At 37.2% G+C, this 23,606-nt stretch overlaps 2 protein-coding genes and 1 long non-coding RNA gene across 6 annotated transcripts; 2 read left to right on the top strand and 1 right to left on the bottom strand.

The window, feature by feature from the left end:
* Positions 1-7: 7 nt before the first annotated feature.
* Positions 8-2,410, top strand: LOC133988030 (uncharacterized). The gene is made up of 2 exons (XR_009925596.1): positions 8-566; positions 633-2,410. It is a non-coding gene; the product is annotated as an uncharacterized LOC133988030 (long non-coding RNA).
* Positions 2,411-3,476: 1,066 nt separating this feature from the next.
* On the bottom strand, positions 3,477-16,071 carry chdh (choline dehydrogenase). Of its 2 annotated transcripts, XM_062427552.1 has the most exons (11): positions 16,019-16,064; positions 14,796-14,896; positions 14,445-14,699; positions 14,078-14,308; positions 12,461-12,627; positions 9,821-9,972; positions 9,587-9,716; positions 9,267-9,401; positions 8,186-8,328; positions 5,864-5,966; positions 3,477-5,501 (listed from the first exon to the last, which is right to left on the bottom strand). In XM_062427552.1, exons 2-11 carry the CDS (start codon positions 14,885-14,887, stop codon positions 5,083-5,085), a joined length of 1,827 nt encoding a protein of 608 aa, XP_062283536.1. In that variant the 5' UTR covers positions 14,888-14,896; positions 16,019-16,064; the 3' UTR covers positions 3,477-5,082. The 2 variants fall into 2 exon arrangements, with proteins under 2 accessions (XP_062283536.1, XP_062283535.1); XM_062427551.1 differs by having other exon boundaries at positions 14,445-14,896; positions 16,019-16,071.
* Positions 16,072-17,149: 1,078 nt separating this feature from the next.
* Positions 17,150-22,751, top strand: LOC133988026 (uncharacterized). 3 transcript variants are annotated; one of them, XM_062427546.1, is made up of 11 exons: positions 17,172-17,199; positions 17,305-17,384; positions 17,481-17,505; positions 18,316-18,423; positions 19,372-19,472; positions 19,653-19,785; positions 20,071-20,106; positions 20,257-20,292; positions 21,212-21,298; positions 21,580-21,872; positions 21,966-22,751. In XM_062427546.1, exons 1-11 carry the CDS (start codon positions 17,196-17,198, stop codon positions 22,383-22,385), a joined length of 1,323 nt encoding a protein of 440 aa, XP_062283530.1. In that variant the 5' UTR covers positions 17,172-17,195; the 3' UTR covers positions 22,386-22,751. The 3 variants fall into 3 exon arrangements, with proteins under 3 accessions (XP_062283532.1, XP_062283530.1, XP_062283529.1); XM_062427545.1 differs by having other exon boundaries at positions 17,180-17,214; XM_062427548.1 differs by lacking the exon at positions 17,305-17,384 and having other exon boundaries at positions 17,150-17,262.
* The last annotated feature ends 855 nt before the right edge of the window (positions 22,752-23,606 follow it).

The raw sequence follows: 23,606 nt of genomic DNA, 5'->3' as shown, positions 1-23,606 counted from the left end.
ATATATGTATATATATATATGTGTATATATATATGTATATATATATATATATATATATGTATATATATGTATATATATATATATATATGTATATATATGTATATATATGTATATAACCCTATTACCTTAGGTGCCACATTTCATTAATTGACTCAGGACTCAGCAATGGGGCTGTTTGTGGAGTAAGTGTTGTGTTTTTGCAACATTAAAACAAATCCCTCCAAATCATATGTATTTTGTTTTAATTATTAAAGTTTTCTATCACTAAACATCTTTAGAATAAAGGACCAAAATACTACAGGTCAAGTAGTTGGAAATTGCTGAAATTCCAAATGTCCAAAACAGACGACCCCACGGTGGGAGACAGCCATGTTTGAGCTTGGACTGTGGTATGTCTTAAAGTATTAATATTTCTCACCAAAAATTTCACAACTGTGGGCCTATAGTATACTGTACTATATGCTATAGTATAGTATAGGGAGGGGAATTTCACTCGTATATCTGAGTGCTTTACAGATGAATCAGTGTGTCAAGACAGTTTGAGCTATGAGATCCTGAACACCAAGGTCTGACAGATATTTGCTGTTTTTTACTGTCTACATACTGCATATTTAATAAACAGCAAAAGAAAGGGAGACAATATATTTTGGGTTTTCTTATATATAAATTCAAATATATTGCTGGGTGTACATACAGTAGTACTTGGGATGACATTATTGATGTTAGCTGTTGCCTTTTATTTGTAGGGTTTCTTTTTGTTCAAATGTCAGTTTTAGTGCACAAGATGTCCAAAACAGCTGCTGCCTGTGAAAAGAGAACACATCCTGCTTGTAGGTAAAAACACTAAACAGAAGCATTATGTGCTCTGCACATTTGCTCTACCACTGCCAACTGTAATAATGTTTTCAACTTTTAACAAAACACTGGGTTGTGGCAGGGCATTTTTTTAATTCCTCAATCAGTGTGCTGTTGTCTGTGTAAAATGTATGATCTGTGCAATCAAAGGGCTCCTTCAAATATATAACCAAAACATTCACACACATAATATACAAATATTATTCCTGATATTGACTTATTTGTTTGACATTTATAACTTAAAGGTTAAAGATATGTGATCTGAGCATGACTGATGCAGATAACCCCTCCACAGATCTACAGATTAATTTCACCCACACCACAGCAGGGTATGAGCTGGCACCTGAACTACTTTTTGCATGTACTGTAAATGCACTCATTTCTCCTTCTCTCCAGGAGATTCCTAAATATACACACACAGGTTTTAGTGGCCAACACAACTGATCAAATATAACTTATGCATTTTTCTAACTGCATGTGAATTGTTATTACCTCTGTAACTATCCAGGTGTGTTGATTAACATGTCAAGGGAACTGTGTAATGAAGGCTGCCAAAATGGAAAAATAAGATACTGGTATTAGTAGTGGTAATAATGTGAAATATGCTTGCATACCTTAAGTTTTTTTCTGTAGTTATTCTTGGTTTATGGCGATGAGTGGTTGGTTGACCGGTGAGCTTAGCAGCAAAATCAAGAGTACCGCAAAAGCCCTATTACGTAATCACGCTACGCACCAACAGTCTAAAGAATTCCAAAGAATGCAGCGTCTCACACAGTTGTGATGTACTCTCTGGTTGTTGTTGGAATCAATCCGTGATCCTTTCTCAGAAATGATCAAGAGTCGGCCATGTTTTTTCCTCAGCGTCTACAAAAGCTTTAGTCTCATGTGATGTTGTTACAGAACACATTAACACAGAAACAGGGATTGCAGTGAAATGAGAAAGATACCAATTACTGCTGCTCAATAAATAAAGTCCAGATCAAAAACACTTTTAAATGAAAAACAAATGAGTGTCATCATTGATTAATTTTACACACATCACAGCCCACTTTATATGTTGATTAAACCAAACCTTGTGGATCACATCATGCCATAAAAAAAGCATCTGCCATTTATTCACAGGACAATTATCCAAATATGTTAGAATCTAGAGTTTATCAAAACAAATGTAGTGACAAGAAATAATAACATGAAGCTTTGTTGTACGTGCAACTGACAGCTTTATTTTTTTGTATTGTTCCACTGCTTTACAAATGTTTATGAAATGAAAATGTATAAAATCTGTATAGTATTTGTAAAAAAATAAGTGATGAACTTGAACATTTCTGCTTTCTACCCACTGGTTGTATGAAAATTAAAAAAAAAATATATATAGCTGTATTTACTTTGTAGCACAAGTACTAGTACCTTTTAGATTTTGTACCAACAGAAAGCAAAAACCCTGTTTTGTACATTTAATTTCATTTAAATTCTCTTAAATATTTGCCTGAAATTACAATGAAACTGCTGAAGAATTTTGTAAGAATCACTGAATAAAGTAACGAGGACAAGGTCAGGATGGCTTCTAGTGTTTGTTTACAATCATCAGAAAAACTAAAACATGCAAACATAAAAGCTGTAAGAATTTTCAGAACGATTTTCCCTTTATGATCCATACAATACACCTTCATAAGGACACAATGATTTAAACATTCAAGTAACATCGTACAACACTGCATATAATGTAAACAATTATTGTCACAGTAACGAGGCTGAGCTTAGATACTTCATAGTGTAGTGCAAAGCTTTATATTAGTATCATTATTGTAATTCATTTCATTTCAATCAATACTTCATGTATTCATGTATGAAGCTGATTCTAAAATCTACCTAACATTAATGCGTATCAATCCAGACTGGACCAAAATAAAACACACTTCAGTCACATATACTGTATATGCAGTAATTCACATTGAGATCTTTTAGGCACCAATGTATCAATGTATGAATCTACACTGATCAGTTATACATAATCATCTTCAAATACTTCATTGTAAACATCCACAATACATATAGAAACAATATTTAAACATATGAGAAATGACTGAAGAAAAGATATATTGTTTTAACAAGGTTATTTGTGTGTATTTGATCTTCTGAGCTATACTTTGCTTTTTACTGCTATTACAACTAGGTCTGAACCAAGAGGCAACTAAAAGCTGTGAGTTTTAATACTTGAGCACTCAACAGCAAAGATAAAGACATAAGGTGGATCAGCCAAACCAACTTGAACTCACGGAGAGGATCAGTTCAGCAAAATCGTAAATTCTTCTAAATATACAATGATGCAAAACATTTAAGAAGATTGTTCCTTTAAATGTTTGTACCCCTTAAAGTTGTGTCCACTGTTAAAATCAAGAAAAAATGTGCATGGTAGGGTAACATATCAAAGTCGGAATATGATTGCATTATGAAATCATATTTTAAGGGGCAATGCAAAATGGCAACAACATTTTTTTAAACTTTGTCGAGTCTGAATCAAAGTTTAAAGAGCCCTTCCCCGAATCCCTGTTTACTTCTGTTCTGTTACATGGTCTGTTTGTTTAGTTTTATTGTCAACAATGTGTGATTGCTTACTGCCGTTGCCAGGAAACAAGGATGCCCGGTTGCCTGTATGATGCATGTAGGAAAATCGAGGGAAAGGTGGATGTCATTTAAGTGCGGGTGGATAAAAAAAAAGGATGGTAAATATGAACTTTAAAGTTTTTCCTCTCTATCATCGTCATTGCTATCAATGCTCTTGAGTTATCCTGACATGAGTATATGAATTATCCTCCTGTGGGATTGAGGATTGTATTCTGAATGCAATGAGGACTATTTCTCTGTCTGTACCCAGGCTTCAATCGGGCTCATGCAAGAACATTTTTATATTTTCATACTAAAACTTGCTTCGAGTGTTCCACGAACAAACTCGCAAACTGCCTGAACTTGTCGCAAATTGATCGTTTCATCCTGTTCATGACGTGTGATCATAATCATAATCTACAGCCCAGAAACTGCCATATAAGGCTCTATGTTCTGCTCTGTTTCATTCACAAAAGTGTTAAAACACAGCACAGCTTTAAATCCTCCTGTGAGTAGACAAAAACTAAATTGTGCAGGCTGCGGGCACCAGACAAGTATTGTTTGTACATCGATTTAACTGGAAGCCCTACAAGGGATTATCTCAAAGGTTATCAAAGAAATATCTGTTTTAACTGGAAGGAAGGAGACTGAATGCATTGTTCGGGTCAGACTGTTGATGTTATAGAAAAGTTCAAAAATACAGGGCAGGGCGCAATTTACATTTATATAAATTCACCATGGTCATGTGAAGCTGTAAAGGGTTGTAACATCAGAGCGTACACAAACAAGTCACAGTTGGTGAATTCTTCATATTTAAAAGTCATGTTAGGCAAATAAGGTCAAATTTTCAGAGGAACAATTTTCCATTACATCCACAGTGACTGTGCAAACAATCACGAAGCACCAGCACACAGCTGACTGTAGAAATGTCTAAGTTTAGAATCAACTGAGGCAAGAGAAAGTTTGTAGTTGGAGACTAACTTGAGTTCCAATTAAAATCAAGCAAAATAGATTTGTTTATCTTCAGTATTGGCTGTGTTGGTCCCACAGTTTAAAGTTCAATTTAACTTTGTACACCTGAGTAAACATCTGGTTTTAGTTATGAAATGCTCAATAATGACACAGGGAGGGAAACAGTTATCAGGATGTCTGCACGTTTCATCACATTAGATTTAGTATCACTAAAGATGTGTAATTTAGAATGGAAAATAAAACCAATCATTATTGAATAATATAAGGAAGGGACAGAATGACTGCTGTCTGATTAAAACTGTCACTGTACCAAAAGATGTAAACAGTAAAAACTCACTGTATTCAAGACCAATTTAGAAGACATATAGAACTTCATTATTATTATTACTACTAACCACTTCTAACTTTGATATGTTACCATGTGTACAATAAGACAAGAGGCTAATATTATTTACTGTTGCTTAATATCTGGATAGTGGACCACTAGTAATGCTGCCCCAGGATGTGTTATGTCATTTGTTTAGTTCTCATGGAGACATGGATGCAAATACTTGCAAACAGAGAGAGAGGGATATGGTCTAATTTCATCTCTCTTCAAAACTCATCCCCTTACTTGTGTGCTGAACAGTTCAGGCTGTTCTCCCCCTTTTTTCATCTCTGCGTGTCGAGTGTTGGTGGTTGGTACACTGGAACTCCTGGATCAACAAGAGCAGGGCGGCATCTGATGATGTCAGCAGCCTTTTCTGCCATCATGATGGTTGGAGCATTCAGGTTGCCGCTAACAATGCTGGGCATGATGGAGGCGTCGACCACACGGAGCCTCTCCACACCCAGAATGCGTGCATTCGAGTCGACGACTGCCATTGGGTCAGACGGTGCTCCCATCTTGCAGGTGCAGGAAGGATGGTAGGCGCTGTCGGCCTTTTGGCGGACAAAAGCGTCAATGTCAGCGTCAGATTCTACCTGAGGACCAGGTTGGACTTCGGGACCACGGAATGGGTCAAAGGCCTTCTGGGCAAAAATCTCTCTGGAGAGTTTAACACTCTCTCTGAACTCCCACACGTCAATATCTGAGATGAGAGGAGAGGACAGAGAAGAATGAAAATCAGAAACTTGATTTTTAAAGTCTGCTGAAATAGTCTTATGTCAGTCAGCCAAACTCCAGGCTCTTCCTGAACATATCTCCCCATATTACCAAGATACACTTGAGGCTAATGTGAATATTTATTCAGAGTTGCAACAATGACAGCAATGTGTACACATTTTTCAAAATACTATCCTCCTTTCAAGTGACACAGATGTTCTTTGGGTGGATCTCATACTGTATGTAATCCAGGTGATGTTTATGTAGTGGATTTTCTTGGGAAATAGGGGTAAGCTCTGAAAACTGTTGATGGAATTGTTTCTTGAAAGTTCAGTGACTGGATCTTACCATTGGATAGGTAGTTTGGCTGGAGAATCGGGTGATCCAGAGGGTTGGAGCTCTTCAGCTTCATCCAGCCGATACTGGTGCTTCTCATTGGTCCCACATGAACCTACAACATCATTACATTAATTTGCACACTTTAGTACAAAGCAGCTTACCATTAGTGCATCCAAACTCAAAAGGAAAAAGAGCCAGACAAGCATTTTTTTGTACATTGATAACCTGATGAACATTATGTCTCAGCAGTGGGGGTGGGGATGGCGGTGTGTGAGGGGCAGGAATTTACAGGAACTGTTATCTTGATGATATCTGGTCTGAACAGACAAAACAACAAGTGCTCTTGAAAATGATGATGCAACTTGGACTGAAATAAATACTGGGTTCATTGTGACCTTACATTTAGAAAATAAGCCAATGATAGAAAGACAATAATTCCCTATTTTAGCTGTTTCGATGTTGTGACAGAAGTCACATGTATTCATTGTGTAACAGGAGACTAATTTAAAACATTTCACGCACTGTGCAATTTAGCTGCCCCATCTTAGTTAATTTTGGTATACTCTTCATTACAGTGGTTAATTATTTGCTGTACATTGATTTTTACTCCAGCAGCCATAGCCCTCTCCTTCTGTCCCACAGTTTACAGGCTATTCAGATCAGTTAGTTACTTTAGCTTAGCATTTAGCGATTGCTTCTCTCTCTCTCTCGTTGTTTAATTATATCAAACATTTATGAAACATTTGTAATATTTCTATTGAGGGCAAATGCATCGAGATAATCGCCCAGCTCTAAAGGAAGGATAATAACAGTGACCAATACTTTTTTTTCAGCTTGAAAAAATACAATACAAAACGCCACCCTTGTGTTAGGAGCAGCTACATAAATAATAGAAATATGTATGATGTGCACATTAACTTGTACCCGCCCAATCTTTAAAACACAAATAATCCAATGATAACTTAGCTGATGTGTTACACTTCATTTGATATTTCCTTGTTGTCAGTTCAGACATTCAAAAATATATAATGTGACTATTTTGCCCAACAGAGAATGTACATTTAACATTGTGATAACGTTTGTAGCACTTCAGTAGAAGCCTGCTTTCAGGAGTGTGCAATATCTGTAGTAGTTCCTGGCTTTTAGATTACTCCTGGCTGTTACACCTCTCTGGAAAAGAGCCTATGAATAATGGCACTGCCTCTCTGGAAAGCACATCCATGAAAAATGAAAATTTGCAAAAAGAATCTAGTTGTAGTCTTTTAAGTAGTGGCCCTGAAAGATTCAGTCTTTATAAAATCATAGTCTGAGACTAGCCTGTGACTAGGCTGTGACTAAAAACTCTACCTCTTGACTTAAGATGTGAGCAGGTGTGAAACGGTAATCTTTCAAAAGTCTTCTAAAGTCTGGGTAGCATTAGACAGTCAGAAAATCGAATGAAAATCGAAAAATGAATGCTTGCGTGAACTTTAAAGGTTAACATGCTTACTGATAATTAGTGCTGCACGATTAATCTAATCACAATCGCGATGTCAGTCTGCAATTATATAACCGCAAAATACACTTATAATCGCAAAAGAGACATTTACATTTAATTCAATATAAATGCGTGCGTGAAAACGTTTTGTCATCTACGCACCATGAGCAGAGATACTTCACAGACTGCTCTAAGTCTCTGTATAGTCAGTGAAGCGTATGCAGTGCATGGTCACATGACTTACCGGTATGCAGAACACAGACCAGGTGCTAATAGAAGCTAACAAGCAGTTAGGTTAGGTTAGTTAGGTTCTCAAAATCATCAGTAATGATACATTCATGATTTTTTCCATTTTGTATATCATATCACAATTGTAATCGCAATATTTTCCACAATAATCGCAATATGTCAAATCGTGCAGCCCTAGTGATAATCATAGAAATCATGTTTATGCATCTGAAACAGATACTGTCATGTCTGTTTGGGTATAATCATGCATATTAGTTGTAGTAGAGTAGTCGAGTATGTGCTCCACTGTTCAGGGTTCACTCCTCTAAGAAGTGTTAATGTGCCATGCTCTGAGCATTACAGAAAGTGTGACAATATAAATTTCTCTTCCCTCACTGAAGTCAAGTTCAAGACATAAATTGCCACAACAGTACATATATCAGTTTAACAAGAACAAACAGGCAGAGCACCCACATGTACCCACATTCCCCTATTACAAGGAAATGGCAACATAAAACTACAGTTGGACAGGGTGCATATTAATGGAACTTTCTGATTAAACCTTTATCGTGTTTTCCACCTGCACAAATGCAGATACGTTTCCTGAACACAAGCCACACACACACCTGATACGCCTCCATCTTGGAGGCAACTCGTCCGTGGTCGATAACCTGTGAGGGCAGGAAGTGAAACTGGATGTCAGGGTGTGAGACATGCGGCCGACTGCGGATGAATCCTCCACTCTCCAGGTGGGCAGTTGCTCCATAGCCTAGGGGGCAATCGTCATGGTATGAGAAACAGCGTAACACTGGCATCAAATAGGTACTGAAAGTGTTTCTAACAATTATCATCAGTTATTTAGAAAACAGATCAGAGATAATTCATACTTCATACTATGAAGCTTTGTACTGGCAGACTGTGAATTGTCAAGTTTCAATCTGTTGTTTTGAATGTTGGTGTTTCTGATGAGTTGCAAATGTTTTAATGTTATTAGTTTGTGTTTGTATTAATGTAATTGTATCCAGACTGTTGACTGTCAGTCAGCTTCCATCTGTAACTTATGTTCTGTTCCTGTCTTTTCCTAAAACATACTTTTATCTGAGAGCCTTTCCCGATGTTCCGTGAGATTTTATTTCCTTTAAACAGTCTGTTATTTCAGTTCTTTCCTCTATAATTGCTCTTGTTTTATCCTACACTAAATTGTTTTTATGGTTTGTCTGTTTTATTTTGCTGCCTTTGTGAACACTTTGTTACACAGATTTCACAAATAGCTCTACAAATAAAAATTATTATTATCTTTTCATTTTGTGTTTCTCCAGTTTTGTTTGGTCATGTTTTTTTTAAATTATATTGTACAGTTATAACAGTGGCCGTCCTGAAAATGGGAGAGGAAAACAGCTGAGTTACATTTAACATGTGTTTCATCTAACATCTGATTTGACTGTGGAGAAGCATGTTAATGAGGAAAGGCAATTTTGTTCAAACTCTGTAAACTCCATGATACACAATTCATATTATCCCACACCTCTCCACATTTAACTAGATTTACTTGAAGTGAGGAAACATGCTGTCTTGATTTGAAATCATATTCATGCATTTTCAAGAATAATGTCTGTCAGTGATATCAACTCAGAAATTCACTACTTGTGCAGAGCAAGTGGGACAACGTGTTTGCTGTCAAATACAAGTGTGGGTGCCATTGGTTACCGGTGAACAGGGTGAGCCACTCTAGGCCTATCTTGACCATGTGGAAGGGTTTCTGGGACTTGTAAAGGGAGATGGGCTGAGTACACTGCTGCTGGACATACAGCTCCAAATGGTCCTGCAGGTTACTGCCAACACCTTAGAACAAGAGAGAGAAAATAATAATTACTTAACAATTAGCAAAAACTGCATTAACCAGAACATTATTCCTTCTTCAGTAATAAAGTCAAATTTGCCCCATTTTTGTAGATGAAATTTAGACTTTTGAATTACTTAGATACTCATAAAAGAGAGATCTGTATTTGCAAGCACACACAATACACCTGGTAAGTGTTGCACCACAGGGATGCCGAGTTGTTTCAGGTCATCAGCATTTCCCACTCCAGACAGCATGAGAAGGTGAGGGGAGTTAATGGCACCCCCGCTCAATATCACCTCTTTATCTGCAAACACCTGACGAGAGAACAGAAAACCTGATTTGTGAGTTTGTGAATAATAGAAACACCCAAACATAATAAAAAATACACTGGATGACACATTTTCTCTTTTATACCTACCCTCTTCTTCTGTCCATCCTGCGTGTATTCCACACCCACAGCACGGTTGCCATCAAACAGGATCTTGGTTGTCAGGCAGTGCACCTCCGTCTTTAGGTTGGGTCGACCCAGCACAGGTCTCAAGTAGGCGCTGGCTGTGCTCCACCTCTTCCCTGCACACATTTGGACAGTGAAATGTAGACAATACTAAAGGGTTGGATTACAAAAATATAAAGTTTGTTTTTTATTTATTGTGTCATGCACAAGTGGCCAGCCCACGTTGCATTTCATTTTCATTCAATCTTTTCTGCACATATGAATGCACAGTTCCAGAAAAAGGTGCGATTCCTGAACAAAATGCAATTCAGTTTAGTTGTTTTCATTCCATGACTGAAAAGGTGCAGGGATAATAAAATCTCAATTTGCCTGCCCCTTACTCAGCAACATAAACAAACAACAGCAGTGTTTCCCATTAATTATATAGACTGTGGCGGCCCACCATAGTCGAATTTGTGCCACCACAGTTTCATAGTGAGCTGAACATGCCTGTACACTCTCCAAAACGTTCAGCAAAGCATCTCGCCCTGCACAGGAGCTACTCCGCCCTAGTGAACTAGATGAACTTGGATAATCACCAATCATTTGTTTCAGAGCTGAAATATGGACATTAGGTATCATTTATGAAATGGTAACATTTCCCATGCTTGCTAAATTGTTTGGAGAACAATTTTTAAATTTGTTTTATAGGTATAACTCTCAGAGTGTAACAGAATGATGCATTTGACTTAAAATGTGTCCCCAGAAAGGGGTCAGGCTGAGGTCCAACCACCATAGTCTCTCAAAATTCTGTAGGAAACTCTGAACAGAATATGCAGTAATATTAATTCCAGTTACCTAAGATTCATTATTTACAAGTGCAATGAGAAAAAAACCAAAAGCCATTGTGGGAATTTTTTTCCCCAACTGTTCAGATATTATCAATACAGTATTAATGTTGTACATGTGTTGACCCACATCTCCAAACAGTAACTAGAATATGGCAAAATAAGTGAAGAGTACAGATGAGTGAATATTACATCATAATAAAATATTCTTGGATTATTTATTTATTTATTTTTACATAATGCTATATGAGATTTCCATGTCAGTTTGTGATCCATTATTACACCAAAAAGTCTAATTTCAAATACTCTTTCAATATCAAGTCTGTAGAGTTCATCTACAGACAGTGAAACTTTTTCATCCTTTTTTGATTATCAAAAACCATTCACTTAGTTTTGGTATAATTAATTCTTTAATTACATCTTTAAAATCAGACCATTGTCATTTAAAATGTTTTCTGCTAAAACTTTTAATTTATCTCCCAGACTAAAACAAATGTAGTCATCTGCAAACATACACTCAGATGTATTACAGCAAACTGTACTTATTGTTGTCTGTTATCTAGATAGATCCTTAACCAGCTTAGACGACGTGGACTTTAAAGACACCAAAATACATTTGAAGTGGTGAAACATTTGTCGAACATAAGAACAAAACATTACTTGCTGTACATTACATTGCAAACAAAGAACTTTGTCTTCTGTACCAAGTTCTACAAATAAAATGAAATAAAGCTCAAGTTCTTCTAATCATATAATCATTCATCCAGAAAAATTCATCACAGATTAAGGACATTTTACTAAACTGTGTTGCCCTTAAATCATATTATATAACCGTAATAAAACATCAAATGGACTTCGTCACCTCACCTAAATCACACAGCAAACAAAGTATTTTCTCTTCAGGCAGTAAACCTGCCTGTCTCTATAGCAAATGTTGTGATGATACATGACTATTCGCACAGATATCTTTGACTTTCAGATATATTCTGTTACACATATGGCTCCACACTGTTGTTGTTTTCCATCAGACAATATTTTCTTAATTTCTATAATTTAATTAAAAAGGGGGAGTTCTCAACGGCTATTTGTTAATCATTCACATATCCTGGAGTTCATGATCTACCACGGGCAACCTGGGGTTACTAATCCTTTTGCAGTTTTACTAGTTCCTAGGGCTGGGCGATATGTACAAAATCTAATGTTCCCAATATACGGTAATTTCATATCCCAGTAACGATACCTATCATGATATAGCACATCTTAATCCAATGAATGTTTTAATGATCTGATTCACCGTCTTTCTTACCGCCAGCACTCTCTCTCATCATTCACTCTCTAGCTCGCTTGACCACAGCTGTTAACACAACAGTGTCAGCTCCGTGTCCCACCGTTCCGTTGACGATCTGGCTCTGTGACTACCTCTCTAGCCAGCTTATTGGCAGAGCAACTCTGTCCCCCCATTTCGTGTCCAGACCTTTTATACAGAACAGTGAGGTAGAATAAAGGTGCAGCATTCCTACCTTGGACACGCTCTCTTGAGAGCAGAGGAGCATAGCGTGACCATAAATGACAGCAAAAGATAGCAGAGACTCTCACACAAAGCTGAAACTAAACAAGTGCAGCACAAAAGATGGACAGACTCCAAATGATGAATAATACTGCTGTAGAAGAGGGTGATTTGTGTCACAACAATATAAACGATAAAGCGAAATATGAAACAATAGATGTCTTTCTCTCGTCACATCTCACAGCTGTAGTAGTACCTTGTCCCTCTTACCTTTATAAATGGTCATGTCCATCCATCCCAGCCCTTCCTGTTGGTATCCATTCATGTCATCAGTGAAGGGGTATCCTGCCTGCTGACCTGCCTCAATAAAGGCCTTGTGAAGGGGATGGTTGGTCCTTCCTCTAGACACATGAAGAGGTCCACTGCCTCCCCGGTACCTACAGTGCACACATTGAACATTTCACAAAGATGTAAGCAGTTCCATTTTAAAATTCAGCATGGGGATAATAATAATGTATTGGTGTACAAGACCAATATTATAAAGATATTAATCATTTTAAGCAGTGCTACCTGTCTAAAGAAAACTGTTCAACTAGTTATTCTGATAACTTTCATGCAAGCAAAAATCCAGTCAACGCATGTGAGTAAAAAACAATATCAAAGTCCTCACAGAGACAAACTCAAAAACAACTCAAATTGTCCTCAGCTGCTCCTTGCATGTGTTTTTAAAGCAACCCTCATCTTTTTAATCTCTAAAATGTTTCAGATAAAAAAAGTTTTCAAAGCTGCTTAATATGAACGTCTAACAAAAGAATGCAAAATAAAAATGTAATATAACAATGTAAAAATGTCCTTGTCATGATTGCAATGTTAATACCAAACGTCTTTCACAATAACGCATTCATGTTTCACTTCTGCCTTTGATTTCAATTTCCAAGACCACAAAAGGATAAATCATCCATTTTTTAACAAGCACCATCTGTTCCATCTTCCCCTTTTTTTTTTTACTGACATTAAATTGGTGAATTACTAACCCTAACCCTAACCCTAACCCTTAACACTGTGGCGATTTACACTGTGACATGTGACTAGGTTTTGCATAATGACTTTGTCACCGCACATTTACTGGCAACATTTTCCGATGACCCATGAAATAATCTGATGTCTTATGAGTCACTGGGACCGGAGTATGAGCACTGCCAGTTATGCTTCCTTTTAAATTTGGTGCATATGCATATTAAAATGATTTAACATATTATATATATTCATATATATTATAGATTTTCACATACCGTAAAAAACGGTGTGTAAGTCGCACCGATGTATAACTCACAGTCTATTTTGGGGGGTGTCATGTGGGGGAAAACTTTTTAGTAAAGGCTTTAGCTTTTTTAGTAAAGGCTTGTTTATTTAAGAACACAGTAACTTTACATATTTGATACAGTGTGTATCTGTGTGCTTACTGAGTCCCAAAAAACTTTTCATCAGAGCTGTCGCTGTGCGCAAATATAGCGCCCAAGTCGCTGTTCATCTCATCAAGTGCACTGTCCCCGGATTCTGTGTCAGTCCCAGAGTAAAAAAAAACATCATCCTCTGTTCTAACCATTGGAAAGACAAAAAAATCTAGTGAATCTTTTAGGCTTCAGATCTGTGCTCATACTGTGTGTCGCTGCCACAGCTCAATAAAAGCTGCTCATCTGCTGTCAGTCGGGTCAGTTGATCCAACCTCTCTCTGTATTTTACTGGTGTTTAGGACACACCGGTGTATAAGACTCACCCCACTTTTCAATGAAACAAAATTGCATTTAAGGTGCGTCTTATACACCGGTTTTTACGGTAAGTCAAAGATACACCAAGAAATAATCTCCAGACATTTTTGTGAGGTACCTGTCTTCTCCCAGCTCATGGCACTGAGCTTTTCTGAAATAAGGAAGACAGTGTTCGTAATCCCAGCCCTCGGCCCCTTCTCTCTGCCAGCGGTTGTAGTCTTCGGCATGCCCACGGATGTACACCATGGCATTGAGGGAAGAGGACCCACCCCACACACGTCCCCTCGGCCAGTACATCACCCGGTTGTCCATGTGGGCCTGAGGTAAAGTGTGGTAATACCAGTTATACCTGAGGAGGAATGAAAATAAATACAGCATGGAACAGACATCTGTCAGAGTATCAGTTCAATGTTCAGTTTTTATGCATTTGCACAATAACATTTCAAGACCAGTGAAAGACCAGTGAAATATTTTAACTACTGTACTTGTCATCACAGAGGTTGTAGGTCAGAGCAGCTGGCATGTGGATTTTCCATGAGAGTCGTAAACTACCAAGCAACATGTCTTTAGGCCCTGCCTCTAGCAGCAGCACAGACTCATGCGCATCCTCGGTGAGGCGGTTGGCTAGGACGCAGCCTGCTGACCCCGCTCCAACAATGATATAACTGTATGATGGTGTTTTCTGATTGGCTGCAGGTGAAGCTGAAGAGTTCCAGTGAGCAGCTGTGGCACTGAAGCATCTGTAATGGTTGGAGGAGGATGAGCAGGAAAAGGAAGGGTTTAGGTGTGTGGTCCTAGGGACAAACTGACATTCTGGCAAACTGGTAAACAGGCACCTGCTGTCCCTCATAAATCTCCCCCGAGTCCTGCTCACAAGTTGTCGGGCGCCGGTTTGGCCTAACATGGCATAAGACAACATCGTGGTCATGAGATGGTTCTGAGATGAACGAGATAAAAAAAAAAACACATTTAAGGACACACTCAAAAGGTCAAACAGCAACTGGCACTTTTATATCTGATGTTTCTGAATGAAATTTCCATGTCCAAAAGTCACACTCATTTGTGTACTGTCACTCTAATTATGCAAATTGTGGTTCCATAGAATTTAAAGAGAGCTTTCTGGCTGATATTTTGAATCCCTTGCATCACACTCATTACCTGTGCGTCATATTGTCCTTCTCAAAGTCACTTTTAAAATGACTAGCAGTTAAATGAACAACTAACCCAAATGTCTTGCCTCGAGCCTTTGTTTGTTATGGTTCATTCGCTGCAGTGAAGGAGAAATCAAATGCTTACTGTACATTACATGTGTGATAAAGTAAAGATTAATGTAAAACTGTGTTTGGGAGTTTGAGAGTTTTAATGTATGTAAAAGGCTACATTGAACTGTCTTTTATTTGTGGGCTATTATAGTATTGCGTTTACTACAGAGGAAATATGTACAATCTTTTCATTCAAGCCGGGCCAACATATCTAGGTCAGGACTATTATGGCAATGCGCCAGCTATCCACAGCAGTTTTATTGTCCAACTGAACTCTGCAAACTTAAAAATGCTACCTTATTATAAATGAAGACACCACAAAAGTCACTGCAAGTGTCAAGCAGCAGGGTCTCTCTGTGTTTTAACAAGCATGAACGCTCAAATGAATCTTTTAAGGCTTGAATGGATGTAATGACGGAGCCGCTAGCTTAACGCTATCAGTAACTTTATAGTCTGAGCCTACTTCACTGCCTAACCTAGTTATCTACATTTAACATAGATTGACGCTTGATTCAAACATACTTTAACCGCTACAAACACTTTAAAAGATGTTTCAAACTGTATTAAACCATTGGATGTTAAGACTTCTTGCAGGACTTGTTTATCCGCTGTGTTTGTTTAGTTTTACTATTTATGTCCGAGGCTCGAAGCATAACATGGAAATCACTGAGTACTAACCAACTTTACAAACTCAAGTTACGTTTAATTTAAAAACATTGTGGTGGCCAGAAATGTGTAATGTCAACACAGAGATACACGAACAGTTGGTATAAGCAGATGAAATAAGTGGATCTTACCGTTTTTAGCAGAGCTGGACAAGTTTAACCTTTTACCCCAGCTGAGGAAGCGGTCAACTACTGTGGGCGGGACTTAACCCCTTGACATGAATCCTGCTATGTCAGAAGTATTTCTCACTTATATTAAATGTTGAAATGATTAAATGAAATGAAAAAGACAAACAATCAAAAGTCATTTCTTTATTTGCAATGGAAATCTGGTCCAAACAGTTGTGAAATCTTACATCTAGATTTGTATTGATATTTGTAGTTTTCTCCTAAAAAGAACTAGAAAAAACATTGAAAAGATGTGATATTTTAACAGGGACTATCTAATGAAACATTGACCGCAGTACCAGAACTGTTATATGTTCATTTCTACTTTAGGTGAGCAGCCTATCAGTGCCTGTGAGGCACAAAACACAGGTGTCTGTTAATCATTTACATTATTTTTATTAATACCTGACAGAATAGTGGGAAATTGATAGATAACTGGTATATTTTCTCTTTTACATCTAAAATGTGACACTCATCAATTATCTGAATCTTGGTTGTCAAGGGTGCAACTAAATTTCTGACAGATTTCCATCAGGTAGAACTCAAGGGCCTCTATTTCTGTATAACACGAGGAATATGTAGCCTACTCAGATTATGCCAATACATTGTTTTTCATGTCAAAACCTAATATTCATAATATAAATAGACTTGCTCAGATTATATTTCCTTTATCTATTATGGTCAACAGGATCAACTCTTCAGACCTGACAACCATTGTAATGTACAATGACTTGTAATGCTATTACATATACATACATATTTAATGCTTAAAATAACATTTTAATGCTGAAATACGTTTAAATGTAGAAATGAATGTTTAAAAATATAATGCTGTTATAAAAGTGATTAACTATGAAGGCACTGACATACTGCTGTCATGCTTCACTTTAGTGTGATTTAACTCTTTCAAATGCCAATCAGGTTGGGCCATACTAGCATTAATTGGTTATTTACGGTCAACTAAATAATCGATCTGAAGACAGTTATGTAAATCACACATTAACATAGAAAAAACACCGAATATATGAGGTCTGTTGCAATGGGAGGGGGTACACAGATCTGTGGGTGGGGTTTAAATTGCAAATAAATGAGCAGAATACAACCGGAGTTTTACAACAGGAAAGGTATTCACGGGTGCGTAATGGGTAAGGGGCTACACGGTGCGTCAGTGCTGGCTGAGGATGGATGGAAAGTTGGATTATTAGAGTGTACGTATCATTCACTTTTTTATTTGTGTCCTGTGTTTTTAGGCAGTCCGTTCTTCATGATGTGGGGGATCACACTGATATTTGTGTCCTCTGTTGCGGCTCAGGTGACAGCGAATGAAACTGTACGTTTCCATCTTTTAGCAAGCGAGCAATTAATGGTTTCAGTTCATAATAACAGTGACTTAAATTACCTTTCTTTCTTTTTTTTTAATTTGCAGGAGATGCATTGTCGTGAATCTCATGGTATGTTGATTCATTCATACTCTGGAGAAGAACTATGAACTTTAATGTCAAAATGTTTTTAAAATCTGAAGGCACTATTGAAGCAATAATATGGTTCGACCCAAATAGGTATTTGTGGCCAATATTTAATTTGATTTATATTTTTTATCCAAAACATTAGGCTTCCTTTCTTGCATGAAAAGTCTTTATGTAGAATGTTTGATCATGATTGGACACTAAAACTTCCCATGAGGTTGTTATAGAGCTAGCATGACACATGAAGTCAATGGCTTACATACAAGCCACCAAATAGACACAAAAAATAACTTAAAATTAAATAAAAATTGTATTACCAGTTTGAACAACGGCCACAAAACAATTTAAAATGTGACTGAAATTGAATAAAGTCAGTTTTCAGCACATTTTTCAACTTGATTATATCTAAATATAAATTAAAATACATGTTTGGACAAATTAGAGTACACTTACTCATTTGATATGCTCTCTCTCTCTCTCTCTCTCTCTCTCTCTCTCTCTCTCTCTCTCTCTCTCTCTCTCACTCACTCTCTCCAAAAAAAATTTTTTAGTTTTATATTACTTGAAACATCTGCAAGCCTTTTGGCACTTGTTTCAGGTGTAACATGGAACTGAATATGGAGGCACTTTTACTCTTTAATGGCTTGTCCTTGATCTACTGTAGGATGTAATGTTGTAAATCACTTGGGGACAAAAGCATCTGCCAAATAAATAATATCTGGTTAAATATAAGAGAATACAAATATCAACATGAACACATTATGCATTAAGCAACAATGTTATCTCTCATTCCAGATCTTCCTCCGGTCAGTGACACTTCGCCATCTTTCCTGGCGGACATGAAAGTTGAGCAAGTGGCAGGACAAAATATGATTAATATAAGCTGGGCAATCAACATTGATGGTAGGAGATAGCACTTATAATGTTATATTTTTTCATATGGAAACTTATAAAAAAACACTTGATGTTGGCTTTAAGACTCTTTAACATACATCTGCAGAAAAGTAGTCTAGAGTTGTCTGCTTCTTTTGAATTTATTATAAATACAGTACAACTTTTAAACACAAGACAGTAGTGTATTATTGATTATTTTCTGCTGCAAAACAACATACGTTCTTACAGAGCTTATCCAGTGAATGTCATGGAAATACCATGACATGGGTATTTTTCCCAAGTGATGTATTTCACACTGAGGTTGTTTTTCTCTGTGGTCAAGTTGGTAACCTCACTGCGTGACTGGGAAATAATGTTTCTCACGTCTTTGCTGTCTGTTTGGTAACTTTGGTAACTTGGAAAAGTTATTTTTTCTCAGTACGTATGGAGTCAAGACTAGAGCTGCAAAGATTAATTGATTAACCAATTACCTTCCAACTATTAAATTAAACTTGTAACTGTTTTGATAATCAATTAATTAATTATTTTGATTCCATTTTTTAAAGAAAAAAATATCCAAATTATCTGATTCCAGCATCTCAAATGTAAATAATTTCTGGTTTATTTAGTCTTCTATGACAGTAAACTGAAGATTTTTGTGTTGTGGACTCTTACAGACAAAACAAGACATCTGAAAATATCACCTTGGACTTTTCAAAACAGTGCTAAACATTTCTCACCATGTTTTTGACATCTTAAGCAACAACTACTTGATAAATCGAGACAATAATTGACAGACTAATCAACTGTGAAAATAATTCTTGGTTGCAGCCCTACTCAAGACTGTCCAACTTCGTCAACTTTTCAAGTGATTTCAGATTACCTTCAATGAACTTCAAGGTGGTTTATCGCAAATAATGTAGCCCCCCCCCCCCCCCCCCCCCCATTAAAATGGTGTCATTTTCTGTCTCTCTGCAGGTAGCATCCAATATTTGACAGGCACTCGTATCTTAATGCCATCCTCACCGTACGTCTGTACATACAACCCACCTTTGAATGAGACAACCTCCACTTTACAGGTATGGTACAGCTATGTGATTATGTTCATAATCCATACATATTAATTGTCATTTTAATACATTTTATTAATATTGGATGTTGAATAGGGAATTGTCTACAAAGCATGCATTTTAAATGATGGATTTACCAAAGGGTGAAAGAATCAAATGTGCTAATTATTTTCATCTTTTCAAATTTAGAAATGGTTTCATTATTTAGTAAAAGCAAGCCCTGGCCCCTACTTTATACAAATTGCCAATCTGCCTTTACCACCGAATAACAGCGGCCCGTCTTACAAATACAAGCTAGTCACAATACGTACGACAACAAACCGTAAGTTCTTTTTTAAATTTTATTTATTTGATATTGATGCTTAGCCAAGAAGCTTTAAAAAGTAAAGACAGCAAAAACAAACACACAAATAAAAAAGCAAAAATGTTTGGTTGGGTACAAAATATGTGAGAGAGATAAATGTGTTTTGTAATATCTCAGTCATTGTTGCTGTGTTGTTTCCATACAGGCAGCATAATGTTCTATCTTTAACTATACTTTTTGAATATTTCACTCGAGTTGAGAAGGTCTCAAATGTTTCAGCCTCAGTCTTTTTTTTCTTAACAGGTAGAACTGTACCAAAGTCTACTGAAGTTACTACAGGTGAGCAATCCCATGTCTTGTACATGTTTGTATATAAATCATTCATAGCAAAGATGTTGTTTGTTCTGTCTTTAACTATACTTTTTGAATATTTCACTCGAGTTGAGAAGGTCTCAAATGTTTCAGCCTCAGTCTTTTTTTTCTTAACAGGTAGAACTGTACCAAAGCCTACTGAAGTTCCTACAGGTGAGCAATCCCATGCCTTGTACATGTGTGTATATACATCATTCATAGCAAAGATGTTGTTTGTTCTGTCTTTAACTATACTTTTTTAACTTTTTCACTCCAGTTGCGATCACTTTGAGAACAAATCAGAGACTTTTATTTTTTATATATTTTTTTTATTTCATGCTGGTTTGCATACTTGTTTCCATACAGTCAATAAAATCGCTTCATTCACATCGCCGGTCTTTCATAAGCTGATGGTCACACTGAGCCAGACAGCAGCCTGCAACAGAAGAGCCACAGACTCTGACCATAACACACATTAGCTTTCCTGCTAAAATCTCCTTCTTATGAAACTTACAAACATGAACACACTTCTTGTCCTGTGCCTTAGCTTGTTGAACGAACCAACAAACAAACATTCACTGTGGAAAAGTTAATAGCTGTTAATGTCAGTTTGCAGGCTAGATAGTTAATTAGCTGCTCAGTTGCAAACATTAAACACCTTGTAAAAGTACCTGCAAATGTAATGATAGTATGTTATGATGCTGCAGTGGTCCTTACTCTACATGTGAACAACACACTGTCTGCCTCTGGCTTGTAAATTTCTTTACTGCCGGACCTCAAGCGTGTCAGCTCCTGTCAATCAAGACACAGACACCAGACACCTCTACAGTGGCTGAGAGCAAAAGCCGAACTTCCAATATTTCCCTAAAATTCTTTTTCCTTCCCTTTAAATAATAAAAGAACTATTGGCAGTAAAAATTAAAAAACATATTTACATTATCTTTGCGAAAAAGGGATGGATGACTAAATGTGATTCAAGTTGGACTTAAATGCGCTGTCAGTACATACAGTGAATCAATTAAATCTCAATACAATTACATGATGTAAAATAAGGATTATATTTTTGTATGTATGTGTATGTTTGTCCTTGCAGAACCGAATGCACCATCCATCCGCACAGTGGCGGCCATTTTTGGAGGACTGGCCTGTTTGATGATCCTGACTTCTTGCATAATTTTCTGTAAATAGAACACTTTTAAAAACCTATATTATCTCTTATTATCTTAACTTACAAAAACTTTTAGAGCAGACTGCAAAACACCTTAGCTTTATCTACTCTACTGGCTAAAGGTCTTACCATTATCTTAAAATGGAAAAATGCTTCACATCCAAAATGTGAAGGTATGATGAAAGACTAAAATGCATCAATCTTTTATACAATTTAGAAATCTTGTTTAGATTAAATATAAAATGTTTGACACAGCTACTCTGTGCTGAAAATAACTAACCACTCCTTTCCAGTGTGTTGCAACTTGCCACAGAAAAGCTATGGAACGAACCTCACTACAGCATTGGGTTTCAAGAGGTTGCCTACATCTCCCACAGTTCCTGTCTCTGTCCTCATGGTCTACCCTGCTGAGAATTTAGCCTTCCAGCAGGCCGTGCTAGCCTTGGCAGAGTTCCTGCAGTGGCATGGTGGCTGCAGTGTGGCTATCGACATGTGGCAGCAGGGGAAGATCGCCGAGCTGGGGCCGATGCGCTGGCTGGCAGAACAGGCCAAGGCTGCAGAGCAAGTTCTCATCATCTCCCCACAGGTAGTGACTGTAAAGTTGTATGTCAAAAATGGAGTACGGAAAAATGGAGTACATGCCACTGAATACTTCTCTTCTCTTCTCTTCTTTTATCAGCCCAGCCACTCTCCTACCAACAGTAGCTCCCCAGGACCCTCCATCCCAGCTGCAGCTCATGACCTTTACCCCCTGATTCTCAACATGGTGGCGAGTCACGCAAAGAGCGCCACAGAGCTGGCTCAGTTCTGGGTGGTGCAGATGGGTGAGCAGCAGGACAAGAAGCTCAGTAACCTGCCGCTGGAACTGGGGGCCTGCAAGAGTTTTTGTTTGATGAAGGACTTGAACAAGCTCTGCCAGAGTCTTTACACTCAGAGGCAGGATGACAAGAAGAACACATTAGATCTGTTCTTTAGACCAGGGATTGCCTACAGTGAGAAGGATACAGTGAAGTTAAGAGAAACTGTTGAAAAGCTAAGCGGACATCAGCCAAGCATTTCCAGAGAGGCTGAACCATTAAAATCTGTTGTCTCTGTTTGAATCTGTGCAATTGAAATTTGTGAGATTGATGTAGTTTAAAATGTAGTACTTTGATTAATTACTAAAAGTGATTTCATTTTTAAAATCATATTTTACCTAAGTTGTTTTTGTTGAGGAGGAAGGTGGGAAAACCTGCAGCTAACATGCTCTGTTACTGTTACTCAGTTTCATCTGTTGTCATGATAGACCATGTATAAATTATAAATAGCTTAAAGGTAGATGAACACCAACAAAACAAAGACATCATTTGTTAATTAATAAATGGAAGAAGTAATTCATTTGCTGTATTTTTTTTAATGATGGCTTAATCTGTAAACCTTAATTAAAGAAACCAGAATACGTTTTCTAATTTGCTACCAACTATAACTACCGGCTTTATGATATATTTATTACATTATATGATCAGATCCCTCAGGATTATTATTGTTTTTGTTTATTTTATAATTAAGGAAAAATTGATGGAATTCTTTACCAATTTAACTTGCTTACTTTTTAAATTCAGACACAATTTATGAAGGTGAATGATGGCTCATTGGTTAGCAATGTTGCATCAAAGCAAGAAAATTCTGAGCTCATATCCAGCCTGGCTGGTTGCGGCTTTTCTATATGGAGTAGTTTGCATGGTCTCAGGTTTCCACCCACAGTTGGAAGCTGTAAGTTGCTTGTAAATGTGAACATGTTCTGTCCATGCTAACTTTCTGATATACAGATTTCCAGGGTGTACTTTGCTTCTGACTGCTGCATGCTGCATGCTGCAGTTCCTGCACCCTGCAACCTTAGAAAGACTGGTTATAAAAAAAACTGATGGTTCTTGTTGTCCTTTGAATTGTGCCATACAGTAGTCATTAAACACCACGAGAAACATGAATTTATATATAAACTATGTGATTTAAAAAGAATATGAAAAACACCTGTCTATTGCAAAGGTCAGCTGATGGCAAGTGTTGACCCAGTGGGCCCTCTGCCAAAGCCTTTAACACTAGAAGTAGCAACATATGCACCACTATACAGTTACACTATAAATACAGTTCAACTGATGAGAGGGGTAAAAATTGCTATGTATGTTGGATATGATTTTTCAGATGCTAAAATGCATTTGTCTAGGCGTGAATTAATCAACTATTCAACTGTGCATAGGCAAAGAGGTAACTATGTAAAATGTGGAAGCCTGTTTACATCAGTCAAAGAAAAAAGTAGAAGAGTTAGTTGTCATTTTAAAAA

This window comes from Scomber scombrus, chromosome 10, assembly GCF_963691925.1.
Source record: "Scomber scombrus chromosome 10, fScoSco1.1, whole genome shotgun sequence".
Taxonomy (NCBI): domain Eukaryota; kingdom Metazoa; phylum Chordata; class Actinopteri; order Scombriformes; family Scombridae; genus Scomber; species Scomber scombrus.
Note: the sequence above shows the minus strand (reverse complement) of the source record. Positions and strands in the feature narration are given on the sequence as shown.

What these genes read in the sequence shown, in the direction of transcription:
- LOC133988026 (XM_062427545.1), top strand. An exon ending in AGGTGACAGCGAATGAAACT is followed by an intron (nt 17,385 to 17,480) that starts GTACGTTTCCAT and finishes TTTAATTTGCAG; the next exon opens with GAGATGCATTGTCGTGAATC. An exon ending in GACTTCTTGCATAATTTTCT is followed by an intron (nt 21,299 to 21,579) that starts GTAAATAGAACA and finishes ACTCCTTTCCAG; the next exon opens with TGTGTTGCAACTTGCCACAG.
- chdh (XM_062427551.1), bottom strand. Translation starts at nt 14,887, where the DNA reads ATGACCACGATGTTGTCTTATGCCATGTTAGGCCAAACCGGCGCCCGA. An exon ending in TACAACCTCTGTGATGACAA is followed by an intron (nt 14,309 to 14,444) that starts GTACAGTAGTTA and finishes ATTCCTCCTCAG; the next exon opens with GTATAACTGGTATTACCACA. An exon ending in AGGATGGACAGAAGAAGAGG is followed by an intron (nt 9,717 to 9,820) that starts GTAGGTATAAAA and finishes TTCTCTCGTCAG; the next exon opens with GTGTTTGCAGATAAAGAGGT.